The 23,095-nt window shown below is 37.4% G+C and overlaps 1 protein-coding gene across 9 annotated transcripts in view; it reads right to left on the bottom strand.

Annotated features, from left to right (window-relative positions):
• Window positions 1-23,095, bottom strand: part of TRIP12 (thyroid hormone receptor interactor 12) — a 78,925-nt gene that overhangs the window by 8,505 nt on the left and 47,325 nt on the right. For 6 of the 9 annotated variants that reach the window (XM_082288236.1, XM_082288242.1, XM_082288235.1 and 3 more), the window contains 29 exons: window positions 22,093-22,229; window positions 21,093-21,176; window positions 19,648-19,743; window positions 18,529-18,677; window positions 18,167-18,202; window positions 17,987-18,082; window positions 17,472-17,564; window positions 17,180-17,341; window positions 15,402-15,470; window positions 15,123-15,288; window positions 14,301-14,418; window positions 14,004-14,160; window positions 13,549-13,702; window positions 12,792-13,020; window positions 11,964-12,082; window positions 11,118-11,325; window positions 10,031-10,131; window positions 9,735-9,909; window positions 9,219-9,360; window positions 8,191-8,382; window positions 7,410-7,561; window positions 5,424-5,596; window positions 4,903-4,976; window positions 4,592-4,791; window positions 3,696-3,823; window positions 3,259-3,410; window positions 2,661-2,803; window positions 1,336-1,492; window positions 235-333 (listed from right to left, as the gene is read on the bottom strand). In XM_082288236.1, coding sequence (XP_082144362.1) covers window positions 235-333; window positions 1,336-1,492; window positions 2,661-2,803; window positions 3,259-3,410; window positions 3,696-3,823; window positions 4,592-4,791; window positions 4,903-4,976; window positions 5,424-5,596; window positions 7,410-7,561; window positions 8,191-8,382; window positions 9,219-9,360; window positions 9,735-9,909; window positions 10,031-10,131; window positions 11,118-11,325; window positions 11,964-12,082; window positions 12,792-13,020; window positions 13,549-13,702; window positions 14,004-14,160; window positions 14,301-14,418; window positions 15,123-15,288; window positions 15,402-15,470; window positions 17,180-17,341; window positions 17,472-17,564; window positions 17,987-18,082; window positions 18,167-18,202; window positions 18,529-18,677; window positions 19,648-19,743; window positions 21,093-21,176; window positions 22,093-22,229 — 3,961 coding nt within the window. The remainder of the gene's footprint in view (window positions 1-234; window positions 334-1,335; window positions 1,493-2,660; window positions 2,804-3,258; window positions 3,411-3,695; window positions 3,824-4,591; window positions 4,792-4,902; window positions 4,977-5,423; window positions 5,597-7,409; window positions 7,562-8,190; window positions 8,383-9,218; window positions 9,361-9,734; window positions 9,910-10,030; window positions 10,132-11,117; window positions 11,326-11,963; window positions 12,083-12,791; window positions 13,021-13,548; window positions 13,703-14,003; window positions 14,161-14,300; window positions 14,419-15,122; window positions 15,289-15,401; window positions 15,471-17,179; window positions 17,342-17,471; window positions 17,565-17,986; window positions 18,083-18,166; window positions 18,203-18,528; window positions 18,678-19,647; window positions 19,744-21,092; window positions 21,177-22,092; window positions 22,230-23,095) is intronic. The other 3 variants (XM_082288243.1, XM_082288239.1, XM_082288241.1) reach the window with 2 other exon arrangements.

The raw sequence follows: 23,095 nt of genomic DNA on the forward strand, positions 1-23,095 counted from the left end.
AAAAAAAATGAGCTCTGCTGACAAAGATTGATTATGAAATTTAGATCAGAAAGAGCATCTCCTAGCAACTAAAAATCACGACCAAGCAGATTAGGGATAATGAAAGGATAAAATTCTTTAGCACCAGCAATGTGAAAGACACAGTCTGACCAAGCCATTTTATGAAAGTTGTAGCTGTTTTGTATTAATCTTCAGTAAAAAGGGGTTAAATTAGACTGCATTGATATTACTTACTTCATTCTCATACTGGATTTCCAACATGGCTCTTGAACTGCCTAGATCCTGCATCACAGATTCTGCCTGTTTCAACAGCTCATCTCTGTTCACAGTGCGCTACACATTAGAGAAGTTTTAAGTAGTGAAATTATGGCTTTAAGTCCCAGCTCCCAAGGCAGTTACAACAGGAAAAAAAAATCAGTTATGAATGTTTTTCCACCCCATGCCAATAGTTCCACAGTTCAACAATTTAAGTTTATACTTTGACATTACAGTTCTTGCTTCTATATGAAAACTATTTAGAATGAACGTAATCCATATAAAATGAGAAAAAATGCCTTACATTTATATCAGTGTAACTAAGAGGTACTATTTTTGCCAAGAATATGGCAATAGGGCTATGATACAGCAAAGAAGTATTGTCATGTGATGTTGTATACCTCAAACTAATATGTAGAGAAGAAAGTAGAATAAAGATGCTGAAACCCAAAAAAGCCCAACAGCACTGGGATTCCTACATGTGGGAAGCCATATTCTTTTTGAATTTGGTTCTCATGTCTCCTTGTCTTTTTTCCCCACAGGTATTCAAGATCATATAGCATATACAGCAGATCTTATTTTAAGATAATATATCTCCAGATTCAAGGCAGACATCCAAGACTCCCTCCAATTGAACACAGTCACAGCTTAGTTTTATTATGTTGTGACAGGTGATTTACCTTCCCAAAATACTAGGACAGTATTTTTGTTTATTAAGGGTCTAAATCCTGTAAATTCTTCTGAGAATCAAGCAAAACAGATCTACAAGCCAGTGTGTGGAAATAGCACTAATGTTACCTAAAACTCTGCGCTCACTACTGGAGTTTAGCTTCAGGAATTACATTAGGGCCCCGCTGAGGCGCAGGCAGGCCGAGGGTGCCCCTCCTGCCCTCATGCGGCCGGCACGGAGAAGACACCGCGCCTTCTGCTGGGGGATTGCAGGAACTAAACCCACCTCCGTTCTTCGCTATACCACGGAACTCTCAAGTTTTACAGCTAAGTCTTGCTCACAATGATATTCTTAAAGACAATATAGAAATAAATAGATTCTTCATTCCATTTTAAACAAGATGTACTTACTTTTTTCCTGTCCAGTCGCGGTGCCACTCTGCTATCCTGAGAATCTGACTGATTGATTTCTGGATTAGTATCCAGTAGTCTTTGCATGGCTCGATCGCGGTCAAAGGCTGTCACATAAAACAGCATTTGGCGGGTATCAAATGGAAAGAAAAATGGGCTGCAAGAGTATTGGATTAGTCAGTTGAGTTCCAACCAGCATCTTTGACTATAATTTAGTTTAAAACACAATAAAAATGTAGTATGTCTGAAATTAGTGCTTTATTACCCCCCCAAAGAAGCCCTCCAGAACACACTTTACTTTTAGTTACAATGCTTAGGAGCAAGAGTCTAGAGAAATGCAATATATGAAGGAGACAAAAAATTCCAGAAGCTTTTAACTCCTCTTGAAAAGTAACTCAAAATACTTGAATGCCTTGATTGTGCAAAGTTTACATCAGAAACTAAGATTCCTTGTTCACTACTGTGCTACAATTAGTAAGTCTAACAGATCAAAGATTTAAGCTCAAGCTCCCATACTGGGCAGCAGGAAGACATGACAACCTGCCTAGAGCAGCACCACTATTCTACCTTCCACCATTTGCAAAAAATACTTTAAATAATCTGTGAAAGACTACCAGAGAAACTTCTTACTTTAAGTAATCACTTCCACTATTCTCAAAGGCATGTGTATGTTAACAGCGTGGTCCTCCATTGGCATTAAGTGAAAAGGCAGTTTTATTGAACAAATACTGCTACAATTCTTTAATATATGTTCGTGCTCATCATCTGTTATCTGGAATGCTTATGAAGGAAGTTAGAAATCTTATTTTTAAAATGAAGCCAAAGAGTTTCTCTAGACTACTTCCACAGTAAGTTGTCATCAGTACTACTGCAATTAACATGTTTGAAAAATGCAAGAATGTCAACTCTGATTTCTCATTCTTTCAAGTGGAAGAGCTTTACAGCTGGTACTCTGTATCAAGATACTACCAAGTACTATGTATACAGCTTTATAAAAATTATTTATATTCTTTTATCAGCAACAATAAACATACTTTCCTTTGTACCATGCTGAATATGCCAAGATAATTACAGTGATATGGTAAGAATGTCATTAAGCAGTTTAACAGGAGAAAAAACATCACCTGAATAATCAAAATGAACGTGATTTAAACTATGCAATATAGGTGTAAGCATCCATCCAAGTGTCACTATGTAACTTGGCAAGACTCCTGTGACTACATTTTGCACTCTCAGGAGTCCTGTAAGGTATGATGCACTGTGATGCCCAGCCAAGATTCCTACTGAACTGCAATTACAGACAGGAGACAGCAAATCACTCATACCATGTTTTTCCAAGTTCTGTCAGCCAAGTCGGGATGTTTCCTGTCATAATTACCAAAGGGTCCTGAAGCTGCCTGTTTGCTTTTGCTGTCAGTTTACTGTTGATAAACTCTGAGGTTGGAATTATCTCCTTGCAGACTGCATTCTGTGTTTAATAAAAGCAATGTATTTCTAGTTAGAGAAATGCTAAAAGAAATAACAAGTCTTTGTTAAAAAAGATTTTTAATGCTTCTAATTTGCTTATCATGGAAAGTAAAAAAACTTTCATTGCTGTTTTGTTGATCCAGCGTCTAAGACACGAAAGAAGGACTGAGTAGATTTTTACTACTAATTTTCTTTTCAGGAATAATGGTGGTCTTTCAACTTCAGGAAGGACAAAGCATGGGAATTGTGTTCAACACACTACAGAGAAAATATGACTGACTAAGAATTTACAGCCTTCATCTTATCAGGAGTTAAGAGAAACATGTAGGGGAAGATGGTAGTATTTGCATTATTCTGTCTTCTTGAGGGGGAGCAGGTGGGGGAAAAGGTTATGATGTTAGAGATGGTTCTGTCCTGAACCAAGTATCAAAGTGATTTTAAAAGTGCTCTACTCACATCATACAAGTAATACCAGTATCGACTGATAGCGTGTAAAACTCTCAAAAGAAGAATAACATCTAGTGAGGGGTCTTCAAATGTTATATTTTCAGGTGGAGTAGATATGAGGTAAATTTCCAGAGGATTTAATACCGAAGGGCATACACCATCTAGCAGGAAAAAACAACATGTTAGCAAAACAATCCAATTGAAATTTTCCCAAGATTTAATTATTAGGAGCCTAGGTAGTATTAGTCATGGCATTCACCTAACGACAACAGTTTAGTTAAACAACTCAGTAAATATCTTACTTTTAGTTTTAATATGCAGATTAATATACTTACAATTTTTATACTACATCTGCTTTAAAAGAAACACTATAATGTTTGTAAACATTGTGAAAGTTCTGAAAGGACTGAGAGGAAATCTAGCATATAGCAAGGTACCACACTCACCATGCCACAATTCATCATGTTTTTTAGAATTTCGAGGGGAGGTTTTTGTGGGAGCAGTTTGTGCTCTTCCTCTTTTACCACCAACACAGTCCTTATTACCATCTTCATCCTCTCGCACAGGTTTGTACCTAAAAAGTAACCGAAAGTTGAAAGTATGCTTTGAAATGCTACCTTACAGGGAAACAAAAGCACTTTTAAAGGTGTTAGTTAGTTAGAACTTTACTTGAATGACAGTTAAAAGCAGAGAGACAAGAACACTGCACTGGGATATGATCCAGCCTCCAAGGCAAAGTATTTCACAGGGGAGAAAAAAATGGAGACCCTTCTGCTCCATAAACTGGAAGGAGAGAAGGCAAATGTATAAACAAAACCCCAAAACGATTGACATTAGTTAGGGTTAGGTTAAGTTTGGGGGTTTTTTGGTTGTTGTTTTGTGGGGTTTTATTTGTGTGCTTTTTTCTTTACATTTAAATGTTAAAAAGAAAGAGACTGCTGAACATTAAGATGTTCAGCATGGTCGTGTGTCAATGCTTCTTGCAAAGTATGGCCAGAGAATACATTCACCTTCACAGCAATCAACTGGGAAAATCAGTATGAAGTTGACCATTACTTGCATACTGCACATTCTCTACTGTTTGTGGTTAGTTACCCAACACTAAGAATGGTTTCTAGCAGGTGTCACTTAAAATTTCCCATTTCTTGTTCACCAGCTTTACTCATGAGCTAGAAAGAACACCAGGAGCTAGCAATGAATTCTTACTAAGTTTGGAAATTCAAAGCTCCAGTTTTCAAAGGGGAAAAAAAAAAGAGAAAACAGAGCAATATTCCCAATTTCTTGACACATATACATTTAGGAAACTGGAGAAGTTATTCCTGGATTTCTCTAAGCAACTTACCAAATGGTGTGTGTTTTTGTCCAAATCCCAGCTCTTCCCAATGGGTTGCTTTCATCATCTGTAGATTCCCTCTCTTCCTCAGCTTGCAAACTGTACTGCCTGACTGCTTGATATACAGTCATATTGTATGGCAGCAAGTGATCTCCAATGTAAAACTGCAATCTATGTCTCACATTCCCTGAATTTAAGAATTGAGCAGCCTGAACAAAAAAAACCCAAAACCCATACAAGTTAGGAAACTTGTTGCATAGCTTTTCTTTAGGCCCCTCCCCACACTGTGCCCTCCCCTTACTCCCAGAGCAAAAGCTTACCAAAGATTCATCTATTTCTTCATCTGACCCATCATCATCACTATCTTCATCATCTTCTCTAACTCTTCCATAGCCTGAGACAAGAGAAAAGAAAGATATCCTCATTTGCTTTTCTTCATGAAATGTAACAATGCTTTGGTACTCTGAATGTTATAATGTCTAGAACTTTAAAACAGTTCCAAAATGCATCAGTTAAAAACAGTAATATTCAGAACTGCAAGAACAAATTTCAGTAACAACACCTGGCATCAAAACTGCCAAGTATAGTTTTGTACAGCCAGTATGACAGTAAAGTAGATTATACTTGTTAGTATTTTGACTGAACTGTTTACAACAGGAAGAAGTTTGTCCCAGAAACAGAAGATTCTCTATAGCTTTAGTCTCCCCTGTGAGCAAGATTTATTTATAGGTACCTTCCATTTGTCTTCAGCATAATCCTCACAGGTTTTTACACACTCTACACTGTCAGGAGGAACTATTCCAAAAAGGAAAACACAAATGACACTATAATATATAAATACCTCTAACTACAAGGTATCTTTCAATGGCTTGTACCAAAGCCAGAGGATCAATCTTCACAGGGCCACCTTTCCACTGTTTCACATTAGCACAGTCTGGATGTCTTTGCAGTTGGCATTTTAATTGATGTGTATTGAAGAATTTTAAAGCTTGCGATCCTCTGTTAAGAGAAAAACTCAAAATAATTTGTGAAAAAAGTTGCTACACAAAGAATCTAACAACCATAATTGCATTAAAAATGCATTAAAAGAGGCTTATACATGCATTTACAATTTTACTTGTTCAGAGAATTATTTGTCAGACTATTTTTCTAAAACTAAGCTACAATGGTTTGGATAAATAGAATTAAAAGTTTTCTTTTACAAGAACACCAGAATCCAACTTGGACAAAATCTGGAAGCTACACGAATTGAGAGAAAGTCCAGCCTCAGGTCTGACTACAAGATGACCTATACTGACCATCTTTGAAATCTGAAGTTGGTCAGCTGATGGGACAGGAGATTTAGAGCTGTGTTTACATGCAGTGAAACATGGATCAGAAATGGGTATGGAAAACGCAAGTACTCATTTATATGGTTTTTTTTCAATAAGGACCTGAAGAGAAATCCTGAAAGCTCCTCTGTTTTTTCCTTGCCAAGGACAGTTTATATACACATTCCACCTCACCAAACTATCCGTACTCAAAGCTAGCTGGTTTTATACAACAAGCCTCTTATTTCTTCTGCTTCTATACAGGTGCTAATAAAAGCAAAAAAAACTTAATGCCTCAAAAAATCCTCACTGACATAATCCACATTAAAACCAGCAGTCAAACAATGCTACAGCAGTCTGGCTTCCTGTGTTTCATTTTCTATCAAAAAGAACAGCAACATTTTGCTTCTGTAATTAGCAGCTTTTTAATTTTGGTAGATAGCCCACGTTTTACAAAAATAATGTGTATAAGGAAGCATTCTCACATTACAGAGCACATACTATTTGAAAGCCAGTAAAGAGACACTAATTTCTTCTAATAAGAAATCAGTGTACTGCATTAATTCCCATTGATTTTAAGCTTCACAAAAACACAAGTACTGAATTTTAATGTTAGGTTAATGCTGTAGTGTGAGGCTCCAAAACACCTAATATAATGGATGTTGTGTCACCATTAATGACAAAAAGATTCTCCACACTACCTTACTACCTGAGACATAGAAGACCTTTGGTATTTCTAACTTTTCTAAAGAAGAGGTTTTGAAAATTCATTTTCAATGCTCCTCCTCTCCTGCAGAGCTTTTAGCCAGCACCAGAAATACTTTCAAAACTTATACACAACCTCTACTGAAACAGACTTACTGTTATATAATATGTGAACTCTAGTGTTGATTTACTGAAGCATAGAAAAGAAATTGTAGAACAGGTCTTTAGTTACTCAGATCTGTTACTTAAAACACAACTAACAAGCTGGATTCCAAATGTATTCTGTATCGTAAGACTCAGGGCAGGTCTACAGCTATTTTAAACTCTACTGACAAGCAAGACTTATCACTTAATCCACTATCATCCTAGAGAACAGAACCTATACGAATAACAAAGTTTAGCACTGTAGTACACTCTCTGCAATTTAATTACTCTGCTAAAAAACATCAGTGTCTAAGCAATAAATAGATTGCTTGTTTCCAGTGTTTGTTACATGGGGACAAGGAAGACATTTGGATTTTTAAAGGGCAAATTTAGAGATTGCATTTAAAGTTACTCTATCACGCCCAATTTAAGTGAGACAAGTTTCAAGATGGTAAGTAAACATTTGGTAAAATATTCCATCTTCCACTGGAAAAAAAAAACAAAAACACAACTGTGTCATTGCTTTTGTGTTTAACAGGGTCAGAAGTTTCCATTACCTCCTCTTGTAATTGTATTTCTACTGGTACTTGTCCTTTTACTGTTGTTTGAAACAAGTTTTGGAAAACAAAAGCTTCCAACAAAACTGTTACCTGAGCATTAATCCTTACCTGCTCCCTGTTCCATTTCCACTAGGGAAGTCATGCACTTTAACAGGAAACTGTTCCATCTGACTGAGGCAGTTGTTCATTTTATGGACTAATGCCAACAAAGGTGCATTTTCTAATGGCTCTAATCTTCCAAGGGGCTCTTCTCCAGGAAGCTGAAATATAGTCCAGTCTTTTAGTTATCTGCTTGAATTAAACCATCCTAAACCATTTATACCATAAATTAAGAATCACTACTCTCACTGAAAGCAGCAGCAGTATCATGATGACTAAATGACACAAGTTTACGAAAGACTTGTTTCAAAGAATGTACTTTTCTCTCGTGGTTTCAACTGAATAGCCCGATTTTAAGCATTCACCTTTAACCATGAGAAATAAGCTTTTTGGAAGTTTTAGTTATCTGCCTTCCTCTCTTCCACTTCACATTTCTTTCTTTAACTTTAAGTGATAATATTACTATCCAAACTCTTTCCATATCAGCTTCTTGAAAGACAGAAACAACTTCTAAGTTGTTCAAGATTCAGATAACTGGTCATCTTGGCATTTTTTCCACTGCTGTGTGGAACTATCTGTAATTACAAGGTATTCAAAAAAGTTCATGACCTATAAAGACATTGAACAATGTGGAAGTTGCAGCTATACAACTTAGATATAAACAAAACATTCTTTCTGTATTCCACCTGTAAGGTAAGGTCAACACAGAACTTCTCAGATGACTTTCTGAGAAAGAAAATTTGAGAGAAAGACAACTAAGAATGACAAAAAAATAAACAAGAAAACTTACTGGAGAGGAAAAAAATACATGAAGAAATCTTTTCAATCTGATATCCCTGCTAACAGCATCTTTTTCACTTTTAGATGTCAAGTAAAGCAGCAGTTGTTTAACAAACCCACTATGCTGGATTTCAAATGAGGAGACGTCAGATTCCGAGACAATGCTACGGATTTCTACAAGGCACTCTGTTCCACCATCCACCTGAAAATCATGAAGAGAGTGTTTTACTACCTAGGTATTAAGGGCTTAAGAAATTATATTTTTCCTTCTACTGCATGTAACAGCTCTAAAGGGAGAGGAAAAAAAGGAAAGTCTGGAATGTATAGTAACTCAACACAAGCAGCAACGCAAGGCAAATAACCTGAGGATAAGCACTTCTCTGTTCAAGGGGAGACATTACAGGCAACATCTACATTCTCTATTTTGCGAGAAATGCAAGGTCCCATTTCTGTCTCATGCAAGGTAAAGATAAGCTCCAAGTAAGGATGCTTTCTGTTTAAAACAACCAAACAAAACCCCAACAACTCAGATGGGTATATGTTTTACATAACATTCGTGTGGGAGAGAGAAGGAGGAAAAGTTTCGTATTTTAATGATTGCTTAGATCAAAGCACAGAACACAGCTCAGCTCTTGTGATACTTCAGAAGTTACATGTTTAGATCACCTAAAAGGACCACAGCTGTCTGAAAAGCAAGGCTGGAGTTCTTGACATGCTACCACATTCACCCTAACCTGTATTTCTTCTATCATTTTAACAAAATGCTGCTTCCCTCTCCTTCTTCCCCAAGTCCCAAAGTTCTTACTACAAACTGTATTGCTCTTTAAGAATAAAGTCAATCCCTAACACTAACTGTAGAACTTTTGAATGTGAAATAAAATACTATGCAAATGACACATTGCTAGGACTGGTCTTTTATCCTAAGTGGTGTGTGTCAGAGCTTACACACTCATTCTAAAAAATTACTTCAAGTCATAATGACTCATAAGGCAAGGCAAGGCAAGAAATTACTCCCCACGTAAATTTGCCACTTCTAACCTGGAGGTTGAGTTGTTCAGTTGCAGTGCAAAGTCTCTGTAATACATTTAGTGCAGGATTGCTTCCATCCATGTTTTCAGAACTAAAGTAATGTTCTACAAATTTATGGGCTTGCTCCTTAATCCAGCCCTTAATTTTTTCTCTGTAAAGAAGCACACAAAAGACATTTAGCCACACTTAGCATTTGCATACATCAAATATTACAAGTAAATATAGCCTGAGTATAATTTACTCCATGTTAAACAGCAGTCGCAGAAAACCCTTTGCTTTTATTCCAACATAGTCAAGTTCTTTTCTCTACAGATCAATTCTTGCATTGTTTTTCTCAGTTCTCCGATTTTTCCCCACCATGCAACTTTAAACTATCCAGATGTTATTTTCTCTACCTTCATTTCTTCATTCTTTTTCCAGAATTATTTTAACTGTGGTTAACCTCCAACTTCTTTGTAGGTGCTACTTAATCACCTGATCATAGCTGACATCATGTTACAAGTATTGCAATTTTTTTGTGTGTACCTGTTATTGGAAATGGTATCCTTGGAAGCAGCCCTTGCAAGACCACTTACTCCTGCTGTTCGTGCTGGTTCGATATTATTACTGTTGGATTGTGTGCTTAATCTTCCCCATGTCTTAGGATTTAAACTTGCCAAGAAAGAAGATTTAGGAGACTGAGTAGTTGTAGGGCTTTTAGCTGGAGGAAGTGAAGAGAAAATTTAAGAGAATCAACAGGTTTATTACAGCTAGCTTTTTCTGCACATTATAAGCTTACTTTAAAAAGGAGTTGAAAGTATCATACTTTAAGAATTATTTACCTTGATTGTCTACTTTGTCATCATCTCTTGGAGGGGAATATTTTGGTCTCCTTGGCCCTCGTTTTGGCAGTCTTTTTCTCTTTAGAACATCACTCAGTCGTCTGTTAAAAATAAATGTAACTTATTTCCACCCATGAACATATTCATGCACACACCCATCCCTCAGTTTAAGATGCACCTGGCCAACTACTTCCTTGAGAACTGAAGAACAGAAGGACATTCCTTGCTTTAGGAGCAGGGGCCTCAACTCTGTAATTGACAGGACAAACTCGATCCAGAAAGAAGGGGTTTTGCTGATTGTCATTGTTCTATTATGAGCAGCCAAATACAGCCAGAAGTGACACTAAACAGAGGTTTCTCATAATTTTCATACTTTGTGTATCCATCTGTTTGTTCATTTATTTGAATACACTTAGAAAAGAAAAATTCCACTAACGGCTACTGAATAAACAAACACCAATCAATATTGGATCTTTAACACACCTCCCCTACAAAAGCCCAGAAAACACTTCAACAATTTGTGGCATTTCTACTCGTCAATCACCACACTTCACAAGTTCACATATTTCGATTCTTGTTTAAAATGACCAATATTTGACCTTTAAAATAAAAACAAACTAGTAATTTATTCCTACACTGTATTTTAATTCTACGAGTGTACAAAATTATTGCCTTCCAACAAAAATTAAGGATAATTTCTTTCTTCTCCAGTCTCCAGCAGAAAGGAATCATGTACCATAGCTCTGAAAGAATCACTGTCCTCAGCAGTTAGATGAGACTACGAGCTGTTGCTCTTGGCATTCTCCCGAAACAGAAAATTAATATCATTATGACATAACTATCAGGTCACTATTTCGTTGTTTTCTCTTTTAAACATTTAATAAAAAATGAATCAAAACTACCCATTGAAAAATTCAACACCACTCCAATTTAGTTCTTTAGAGGAAAATACCACAACAAAATGCAGATGATAATGTGGGCAAGCCCATGTCACTCTAGGCTTTTTTTTAAAAAACAAGATAACAAAACCCCAAAAGAAAGCACCAAAGCCAGAGCGAACAGATTACTTTTCAGAAAGTGCACTTACCCCTGTGGGCTCAGATCCAAGGAATCCTCCCGGCTGTGCTGTAAGCTGGGAGAGCCCAAATCTGCAGCTGCATTGCTGGCAGCAGTGGCTGTCCCAGTACTTATTGTCGTAGTGGTACCCAGCGTTCCTGATCCATTAGTGCATACTTTTGGTGGGCTTGTTAGCAAAGCCTCAGACTCTGCCAAGTTTTTCACTTGGTGCATCACCCCTTTGAGAAAGAAGAAATCTTTCTTTGGTGGGTTGGTCTGGGATAGGGGGAGCGAAGGGGGTGGTAGAGATGTGGTGGCAGCCACAAGGGTGTTTGAAAATGTAGAACTGAGTGTTATTTGAACCTCTGCTTTGACTATGGCAGTATTTGCTCACCCCACCAATCAACACTAAGCTTTTAAAAGCACTCCAATCTTTTCTTCAAAAACTTAACCTACATCGTTTAAAAATAAAAAATTAGAGCAGTATGAACAGCAGCTGAAGAAACCCCAAGCACAAGGACTAACACAAGGACTTCCTGCCAAAGATTAATCCGTTTTCTCCAGTAAGACTTCCCATGTAATTTCAGTGAGCCATCTTCAGCCTAAGTCAGTTCACTAGTATCTAGTGAGCCTGTACAAACTTGTTTCGGATTCTAAAAACACAAGCTTGTCTCCTCCAGAGTCAGGGTCAGCTCCTCCCCTGTAATATGAGGGCAGCTTTCACAGATTCACCTTTATTATTCAAGAACAATATTCAATTTTTACAACTTGGGGAGAGTGGAGAGAGGGGGTAAAGGACTCAGATTCTCCACAAACACATTTTTAAAATACTACAAAAAGAGGTGAAGAGGAAAAAAAAAAACAAACCACAATTTACCTTCTCTTCTGAAGTAAACACTAAAAATGTCAGGTAACTTTTGCATTAAAATCTCTGCCATCTGCAGGGCTCCAACTACTATCTTAAGGTCTTGACTCGACAGCATGGAGGCAATATGACTAAAACAGATAATTTATTAGAATTAGCTTTGTCTTTTTTTTGGCTGAGTTTTTCTTTTTAAATCAAGTCAGTTCATCTTGCATACACAGCACTGGAGACTGAAAACAAGTTTTATAGTGCTTTTATCAAAGCTATCAACAAAAGGACTGAAACAGTTCTATTCCCACCTATATCACTTTTACCAAGTTTTAACATGGCATAAAGGAGTCTCTTATAAACAACAGTGTTGTTTGTAGAACTCGGTACTGTTTTTGAAAAACAATTTAGTTTATTTTCCAGCTGCATCCTCAGATCCCCAACTTTATGTGTAACATGTAGGAGAGGTTTCAGGAATAAAAACCTAGCAGTTGAATGCTATGAGCGTCTGTTATTGTTCACATTGTATTACCTAAAAAGTTATCTTGCCCTCAGAGAAGTTCATAGGCAAGTTTTAGAAATCAAAAACCAATAAAGAGTAATATTAGACACTCCTAGTACACACAGCCAGACGCCACCTAAGTTTCTAGTAGGAATGTCTAGCGCTGGCAACTACTGCAAAATCTGTGATACAAAAAAAATCCCTGCAGAGCTGGCAGCCTCAGCTTTTGGAAAATGAACGAGACTTTAAAAGTATAATTTTCCCCTTAAAAAGATGATTCAAAAAAAGTAACCACAAATTTGAGCTGTAAGCTCAAAATTAATTTCATTTGCAGCAGTTAATGAACCCACCTTGAAACAGCATGGTTTTTCAGCACATCCTTCAGAAGTTCAGCATCAGCAAAATAAATTATCCTAAGAATTGCTCTAAGGCACTTGTGTCTAACAGCAGGTCCAGCTGAAGAACTATATACTTCATAAAGAACACCAAACAATGTTTTGATAAAGGATTTTGCCAGTTCTGGGTCCTCTTTCATCAACTGTGCTCGAGCATCATCCTTCTTCAGTTCCGAATGTCCACCTGTGAGAAAGTGCGCAACGCATCACTGTACAGATCTTTGCATCTCTGCTCCGATGATTACTTTTGTTAAAACTGATTTAATTCAGCTCTTGAATGGAAAAGATAAAATTCAAGAACCAGAAATCAAAGTGAGCAAGCAGGTACAAAACTTCCTCTTTTCAGGAGTTCAATCTTTTTTTCTTCAGTTTTCTTATGTATTTCTGTATAATATTATGAAGCCCTCACAGAGTCTTCATTAAATAAAAGAGATGTATCAATAGAACTGTTTCAGAAATCCCAAGCCAGGAACACACCCAGCTCCCTCCCAATTCCATACATTTTCAGCTGCCAGGAGGAGTTTATATGTTAAAAAGCACACATGTCAACAGTACAAGTTTTGTTATGAAGCTTTCTTCATTCATGTAAATCAGAATAGTCTGAAGTTCCAAAGAAGCCATAAGAAATGTATTAGTTAAGCAGTAAACTGCTGCAACCCAGAATAAATCAGCCACAGCTAGAGAGCCCCGCTGTTTCCTGAGCTGTACTTACTAGTGTTTGTATTGGCTAAAGGGTTTGGTTTTCGCTGAATGGCACGGGCTGTTCCAGTATCCTCATTTATTTGCTGCATAGAGTTAAAATCAATAGTATAGACACGCCCAAGTGTAGACAGGCTTATCTCATCCTCACCAACCTGATGAGCTGCCTAAAACCAAGAAAGAGTTTAAAGTTAAGAAATCCCTAACAAACAGAAAGCTGTATGAAAGGTAAGAAGAGGGGTAACACAGTAGGAAAACAATGGCAGAAATACAGTAAGAACAGTGATTAAGTGATTTGGCTGAACACCAAAATAATGCAATATTACAGGAGGACATTTGAGGAAACTTGTGTTTCTTACTCAGAAAGATCAAGAGTGGTATTTTCAAAGACAGAGAAAGCACTCAATTCCCTATACAACCGCACGCAGATTTGAAAAGCGTCATCACACAAACGTGTGAAATTACTACCTCTATTATTCGACTATCAATCCTGTTATACGGATGCCAGAGACCCCTGTCATCTCGCCATTGCCATATTGCACCATCTGTATTTTGTGCATTTCCTTTCTTTAGCATAGTATCAACAGCAAAGATTCCCTCTTTTGGCAGGCAAGGCATCAGTTCACTGTAAAGGACATTAAAACAATATTTTACTAGAAGTATACGATCAAGTCCATCTAAGCTGAAAACTGTTTGCCTTATTTTAGTGAAGTTCAGGATTTTAACATACCAACCAGACCCAAAACCTAGGACTGCAAGACTTACCAGATAAGAGAAGTAAGTTCATAAAGTTCTTGAGGACTTCGTGGAACAAGGTCAATTTGTTCTTGACAACTCCCATTTGAGGCTCCACAAAGGAGGAAGTGAAGTGTTTCTGCAATATCTACAAAAATTATTATTCATGAGACTGCCTGTATCAGACATGGATTTCATTTTCTGTTGGACACTACACAGCAGAGATAATTACTGCCCAAAGCAAATAGACAGTGTGACAGTAGGACAAAAGTGTTTCTTTGAACACTAAGAAATGTGTTTGTTCTCAGGTCTGGGGTTTGTGGCTTTTTTGGGTTTGTGGTTTTTCCTTTAAGGGACAATTAGGGGAAAAACGCCACTCAATATACAAGACATAGAAGAAAACAGGGAAAGGTACAGGGCAGTTGAAGTGGTAAGTCAAAATTTATGAAATGGAGCAAAGAAAACAAGTGACAACTAAGACAGTTATACAACAGTTACTTTTGTTAATGTTTTCCCCTAGAAGTAGTATTAAAAGCACATGGTTCCCCCACATGGTAAAAACTAGGAAAAGAATTATTCAACTCAGGCTGGAATAAGAACAGTTTGTGCAGCTAATACAGACTTAAGACTAGGTGAGCACTGCAGTGACAACAGCTAGAACTAGGAAAAGTGATAAAAACCCCTCTGGGTAAAAGTTTTCAACATTTTAACTAAACTTTTTATCCCAAGGGAAACACAGTAAGAAAAATTGAAAGAACAGAATCTTTGTATAATCAAGCGCACAGAGGTCCATAATGACTGTAGGTATTAACATGAACAGGCCCCCTAGAACATGGAAGAATAAGAACTTACTTTGCTTCATAAGCTGGACTGCAAGTGTGGGGCAGTTGGAGCACATCAGGGAGAACATGCGCACCACCATAATGAACATTCCTGAGCTCAGGATAGGAGGTGTCACAACCAAGAGCTGCTGGATATTTGTTAACAAGTCCTTGGAAGCAACCTGCTGCAGCAAGTTCTTCAGGAGAAAACAACAAAATAGAAAACATTAAGTCTTTGAAAGGTGAGCCCTCATGAGAAATGGGGTGGGGGAAGAAGAAAACAGAAATGCAGCCCGATCCACACTCTTACCTCTTCATGCTGGAAGTTGTCCACTAGCCGTGCAAAACAGAGACAAGTGCTTTCAACAGACTTTTTGTCCTGTTATAAAAAAGTTAAGTTTTGTTTGAATTGAAAATTTTTAACTTGCACTAGATCATCCTGTTTTGAGGCATTCATCAAATTTCTCCAAAAGAGCCAGTCTAATCACATTTTACACAACATTACAGCTCTGACTTTTAAATTCACTGACAGTCTAAACTGACTTCCTGATACAGCTGTGCTTCCTACATATTCCCTGGGAAACACCCCCCACTTGCAACACAAATACCTTTAAGGACCTTTAGAGATGAATAAATTAATCCCTAATATTCTTTTTGGATTCTGCAAGGAGGAAACAATATGGAAAAGAGCTAGAAAGCCAAAGTAACAGGAGATACAGATAATAAGCAGGAATGAAGCCTACTGTTCTACAAACTACATGAAGCCTGATTTTGGTATTATGCAGCACAGCCACCACAGCAAATCTAAAGACACAAGTAAAGACTGCTCTGAAAATAGCTCTAGTTAAAAGTTCAATGAAATGCTCAAAAAAGTTCAGCTGAACATAATAAAACACTAACTGTAAGGGTGGCAGAGCACGGGAAGAGGTTAGCCTGAGAGATTAAGTCTCCATCCTTGGAGATACTTAAAAAGGGACAAAAAGAAAAAAAAAACCCCAACAACGACAACAAAAAAAACCAAAACAAAACACCAACCAAAAACCCCCACAAAAAACCAATTACCACCAAAAAAAAGTTAGCTGGACATGCTCCTGGGCAATCTGCTCTAGCTGACCTTGCAGGGGAGCTAGGACTAGGTAACAGAGCTCTCATCCAACCTCAACTATTCTGTTAAGAGCTAACTCAAGATTCTTTTCCAGAAAATTTCCACTTCAAAATTTCTTGAAATCTTACTTTGGTGGGTTGTAGCTTCTCTTCAGAGAGCAGGAATCAGTACTTGTCCCTACTACTGGTGAGAATGGTGCTTCCTGTTTCTAGAGTACAATCTAAAGCTGTCATTTGACTTCTCAGAAGCTGCCTCAAAGATTCAAGTAGTCTTTCAGCAAGACGATGTAGGCAAATTAAGAATAGCATAAGAATACACAAAACCATTACCTGGAAGCTTCCATGTAGTTGCATTTGTTAACAAACAAAATACTTCTCCTTTTTCATATTTTTAACAGGGATCTGCCAACCAAGCAGATCACCAAAATCTCTTTTGGTGCATCAGTCATTGTAAGTGCTCGTTTATGAACACAGCAATATTGCAGGATATGTAGCCCTTAGGAGCCCCTTCATTTCCGATCACTTCAAACTATTGTACAAAAGCAGGAACTTTTTTTAAAATGCCATAAACGCTCCCAAAAAGTTAAATCAAAAATAACCCCACAAAAATTGAAACTAAAGCTGTTCTGAGTTTAAAGTGGGAGAGAACCTTGCAATCCATTTCTTAAGAAAAAAATAAAAACAGTAATGCTACTGGACTCCCTTCTTACTGATGTCCTTGTTCTTAACAAGGACTACAAAACCATTACTCATGCTTTAACTTAAAGTACCTTATTTGTCTTCTTTTATAAAATGTCATGTTTACAGAAACACGAAAGGTCCATATGTACATTGGGATATCACAACTTGACAGTATCGAAACCTAAACTCAATTATCCCCTTGCAAAGGCAAATAATACACAACAAAAAAACAGGTATCTGGGGACATCTTTAAACTGCTTTCAGATCAAAATCAAAACATTCCATTTTTTAACAGCTTCTTACCTGATGGGTTAACCTTTGTGTTAGCAGTGGCAAAGAGTCTGCCACAAAGTGAAACTCATCAGGCGTTATACTCTGGCAGCAGTTGGCAGCGATAGCTAGTGCATTCCTTTGTGCATTTATACTGAAGAATTCCAGATACAGCAAACAGTCTGCCAACCCACCCTATAATAAAACAAGCATTTTCACTCTCAGTACTGCTCAAGTCACAAAGTTGTTTTATTTCATCTTCACAGAAGATCACCAAGATGTAGAGCTGGTAGAGGCAAAAATGCCTTGTTTTGTTTTTACTTACTGCCTGCAGAATGGCTTTACTGTGCCTGCGTGACAACATCTCCAGGGCTGTAAGCGCCTGCTCTGCCACATCAATGCACTGGATAACCTGCAGCTACAAGAAAACAAAAAAGCTTGTAGATCAATTTCTAAACCAATTTGCAAAAATAATCATCTTGATTAACACTGGGACATATAGCCTCTACTATGACACTATGCTAATGAAGCCAGCTCTGACCAAGCCTGCCCATTTAAGGTTACCTCAGCCACAGAGCTACTCCAAGAGGCAACAGGTCATGTAATTACACATTTTGTATGTTTGCAACACCAACCCAACAAAAAATTCTCAGTGAATCAGAGAACACTCTTCAGTAAGGGTGGGAGCAAAGATAAGCCTGGCTTTAGAAGCTTCTCATGCATTTTATATTATCTCGTAAGCCATGAAAAGAAACCACCATCTTAATGGCATTTTCTGAAGTTAAAACAAAAGATAAGACCCCCTCATACTATTTTATCACTGTTTTGATTTCATTTTACCTTTTCCAAGAAGACAGGAATTGCATCTACCACTACGGCAGATGATCGGGGAAGTGCTTCCATCATGTATGTTAAGGCCCGACATGCATGATTCATCTATTAAATACATAGATATTTGATTTTAAGTTCAGATGACATTTTTATATTTCAAAAGCTTCTTAAATACTACAAACTACTTACAATGTCAAAGTTGTGCTCCATCTGCAGGAGTGTTATCTGTTTAAAAAAAAAAAGTGTTGTTTGTTTAGAAAAATGTATCTAGGTATCATCACAAAAAGGATACAGATCACTACTATAGCTTTTGACTCAGGATTTTAGATGTTGGTAGGAATTCCAAAGGAACCACTGCCTATTCTTGAGCTATTCAAAAATTAATAGGACTATCGTAATTTAGCAAAACATCCTCTCAAAACCAAATAATAAGACAGATACACATTCACACACTTAGAAGTAAGACAATACAAATAGAGACGACTTAATTTAAGCAAGACATTGAGTGAAACATTATACCCTACAATAGAAATCTGAGATTAAATCTTTACCAAAGCTGGTACAACACTCTTGACTGGAAATCCTCCTAACGTTTCTTCATTTCCCATAACCAACAGCTGGCACATCTCAATCACTGCCTGTAGTTGCTGACTTTCATCAGTGGCTTGGAGACCTTGTAAAAGCTGTTGAGCTTTAGAACCTAGATATCCAGAAAAAAATTTAGGAAAGAAGGTATTAGAAAGTGTTCAAGAGAACTGTTATGCTATACTTCTGCCAGAGTGGAAGACCAGAGATAGTTTGTTTTCCTCTGTATTTGTAGTTTCATTTCCTTTCCCTGTCATAAAAAGGGGGAATAGGGAAGGGACACAAAATCTCACTCTTGGCTGCCTTTCCAGTGCAGACTGGTCAGCACAGGGAGTCCACCACACTGCTCACCACAGCCATCTTGCCAACCTACAGCAGGTGCCAGAACCCAAACCATCCCGCCTTTGTGCGGCAAAGGACTTTGCAACACCCCCCAGATAATACAGCACATGGAGCACCCATGAGACCCCATCCTCTTCTTGGCATGCAGTGTAACAGGCTGCCTCTGGCTCCCCTGGGAAGCCAGACTTGGACTAGACAGTACACATCTCATCCAGCTGCATAGTGCAGACCTGGTGCAACAAGTCTAAGGACCCACATTCTCAGACAACATCTGAATGAAATTCATTCTGTCTGAAACCTAAGACACTTTTGAAACTAAAACCGACATAACTTAGAACTGATATCTACTAATTGTTTTAAAGCTATCTTAAGCATTTGTTTAAAGCTAGCAAAAAATCCAAGGGGCTTGGAGAGGTCTTTTGTTAAGCAGCCCATCATGCAAAAGAAAAAGACAAGGAAGGGGTGAAAAGGCAAGAACCCTCCCTTCCCCACCTAGAAGGGAACATCAGATGCCCCAAAAAAGAAAAGCAAAGAAATACAGCTAAGGCAAATTTCTCTTTCTTATAGGAAGACAAGCAAATTAAAATTGTTGACCAGTGGTCTAGCACTACCACGACATACAAGTCTCCAACACGTAAAATATTAAACTATGAAGCTAATACAAATATTAGATTTACTATTGGTTGAATTCTACTAGTCTGGAAGTGGAAAGAATTAAGTCAAATTAGACAAACTTTGCTTACTAGCTCCACTTCCAATTGTCCTGTGGAAGAGCTGCGACATCCGAGGACCAAGAGGGCCAAACAGGTGAGGAGGAAGACCCCTAGCCTCTAATAGAGCTAAAAGCAAACAGAGGATAACAGCCATTGTCAAAGTTTCTACGTATATTTTTAAAAGTTAAATTTTGTGATGTTATCATTTAAGACTACTAGAATTTTGGTACTTTAAGAGTTAGGGTTAGATGACTGCAGCTACCTCGATATCGAAAAAACACCAAAAAGATGACCTTTAAGGAACAAGTAACTAATATTTTTTTATATCAGAGCGTTAAAGTCCTTTACGATGTCACCCGCCACGTTTCCACGGTTGTGTATTTCACAAAAGTAATCTCATCTATTAAACTGTTATAAGCCTAGAGCCAGAACAGCAAATACATCAGGCTGTAATTTCAAATCTAAACTCAAACTACATAGGATAGGTTAAGCTTATCTTCATGTTTTCAGGACCTGCAGGCGCTACTAATCTGACAAAAAAATAACACTGAAAACAGGTTTACAGCTTTATTTGCTGATGAGGGAAGAACTCTGCTAAGTATTAGCAGGTTTCTTTTTTGATTGATTTTCAACACTTTACAGTACTGTTACTTAAGCTAAACTAAGTGGGTGATTTTGATTTTTATTGTAGCAACCATGACTACTGCTGATCAATAAAATAATCATTAATAGTGAAAACCAATTTAGCCCAGTATTTCTGATGCATACCTATACTTACTGAGAACTAAAAGCAAGTGAACGATACTGACAGCACTCATTTCCACATTAAATAGCTAGATTAACAAAAACCTGTCATTTGCAAGGGAGATCATGATCTCAGGACTCCCTGCAATGTAGTAGCAAAATCATTAGACAGTTGCAGGACATGCAAACTGAGTTTATACCTGTCATACTCTCTGGTTTTTAGAGACCAGACTCCTTTAGCCCAAGCACAAAAGCAAGCATTTTAAGAACATTCAGATTTTTTTTGGTCAAAGCTTACAGCAACATGGGTATCAGTGACAAGCACAAAAAAAAAATTGTTATCCAGAAGCAGGCAGAGTACGGTAGGCCTAACCTGGCCTCTAAACTTAAAACATGCTTGCAAAGAGTATTTTTATATTTGAGCTTACACACTTAGTAAGACTGAGTTCTCATTTCTCTCCCCCCCACCTCCTCCTAGAAAATCAATAGTAGTGTATTACACACCATTTAAATGAACAAGGACACTATCCCACCCCCTTCCAGACATCTTGCATCTTTTGTGAATTAAGGCTTGAAAAACCCTACTTCAGAACTATTGTAAGCAAAAATACATTCACATACAGTGAAACAAAATACAGCCTTCCCACTGAATGTCATATAGAATTTGTGTAGGTATGGTTATTTATAGGCTGCTAACAACGAAAAAGGTAAATTAGTAACCACTTTTATACCTTGTAGTCTTCCCATCTCAGAATCATCTGACTCACTCTCTCCAGAAGTTGTCATACCTACAGCTCCAGCAACAGAACTAGAAGCTAAAGAAACAGTAAGAGATTAATACAGTTACAGTGTCTTTAAAGCCACAAAATTCACACCAAAGAAAGTCTTTGCTATCAAAAGTACACTCTGCATTTAACACTGCCACCAGCGAACTCCTGTACAACTTTCATTTTTAAACAGACCAGTCTAGAGGTCTAGTACTTTCCAAAAGCTGAAGAGAATGGCTTTATCAACACAAGATAATGAAGAAAAAAATACAGCTAGATCCATAAAACAGTTTCAGACAGATTTACCTGTATCCTTAATAAATGTATGCTTTTCTTAATTGAGTATTATGCTGTACTTAGTTTCCATTACTTTTTGTACTGATGTAGCCAGCTCTAGGCATAGAATGTTTAATATTTTCTAACATTCACCATAATTACCGAACAGCTCCTTTGTACTCACTAATTAGAACCAGATGATAAAATTATCATCTAATAGGACTGTGCAAGTAACAATATTCAACTTGGTCACAAACTTCTCCAGTACAGACATGCTTGCAATTTCAACAGAAAACCTGTAGAATATTTATGAGTAGTTTCAACAAAGCTTTCACAGGTAAATGCATGCCTTCTGTATTCTTAACAGTTTCATATCTTTTCAGCTGGTGATAATTTATGTAGCATCAGCTGAAGTTACTTTTTTTAAAAGTAGTACAAGCTCAGAAACTAACATCTAGATTACTGGATATAGTTTGGATACTACAAAAAAGTGTACCTGAACCATGTACCAAATAGCCAAAAAATCATTATCAAATATAAGGGTCCCTTGCACTCAAAAACCTTCCAGCATTATTCACCAACTTAAATATTTTATCTTCAGAACTTAATCTATTTAATTATTTTTAAATGCAAAGAAGTTTATACCAGCAACTATGCTAAAATTTCTTCAGTTGGAATTTCTTCTTACCTGCAGCTCCCTGGGGAGGCTCATCTGTTCGTGCAGCTGAAGAGTTAACTCCATCCTGGTTGTTGTCAGGATCAGCCATCTTTTCCTGTCGGCGAGCTTCAGCTGCTCCTCTTTTGCCCAGGCCAGAGCCTCGCCGACTAAAGGTTCAAAACACCAAAGTTTCAGACATTATGAACTAAGGTAGGAGGTTTATTAATGTAAGCCTACTAAAAACTACATAATGTTTATGTACATCACTACCACAACATTTCACAAACAAGCAATTCATGTAAGAATCAATCTTCACAAAATTATCCAACCCTTCTGTACACTCCCTGTCCGGCACCATAGCAGTGATTTGTTTACACTGAGGCATTACAGACAGATCCTTACATTACACCTTTCAAGACCAGGCAGTCTACTAAAATAGAGCAGTAAAAATGAGCAAGCTTAAAGTGACTGTTAGTTATAAATCATATATACATTTGAGAAGGCCAGTGATAGAGTAACCATCTTTAAAGAAGTTCTGAACTACTGAAAGCAAAAAAACGACTCTGATAGTCAACTTCGTTTTCAGTGGCAGAACAAGTTTGAGGGGGTGAGCTTATTTAGATTTGCTGTTTTAAAACACTACTGCCATCATCACTACAAATACATATACCTACAAAGTAAACAGTCAAATTCAAATGCACACTTGACAACAGAATCAAGACTTCAGAAGTGGTTTTTTTAATGGTGTGGAAGAAGGACAAGACAATGTGCTGGAACTACTAAACAGTCTAGGCACAATAACAAAAATAAACCTTGTTAAGGCCTCCTATGTCTAGTTCCAGAATATATGCAACTACTGAAGTTTATTGCATCACAGGACACAAACTCTCCCCTCCCATTTAATCTACCAGCTGTTTAAAATTACTAATTCAGGACTACTTCTCCTCTGCACCAGGAAGTACATTAAGTACTTAGATGCAGTTCAGATGAAACTGCTGACAAGCTGAGTCAGCTTAACAGTGCACCCTATTAA

This window comes from Coloeus monedula (genome assembly GCF_965178545.1).
Source record: "Coloeus monedula genome assembly, chromosome: 10".
NCBI lineage: Eukaryota > Metazoa > Chordata > Aves > Passeriformes > Corvidae > Coloeus > Coloeus monedula.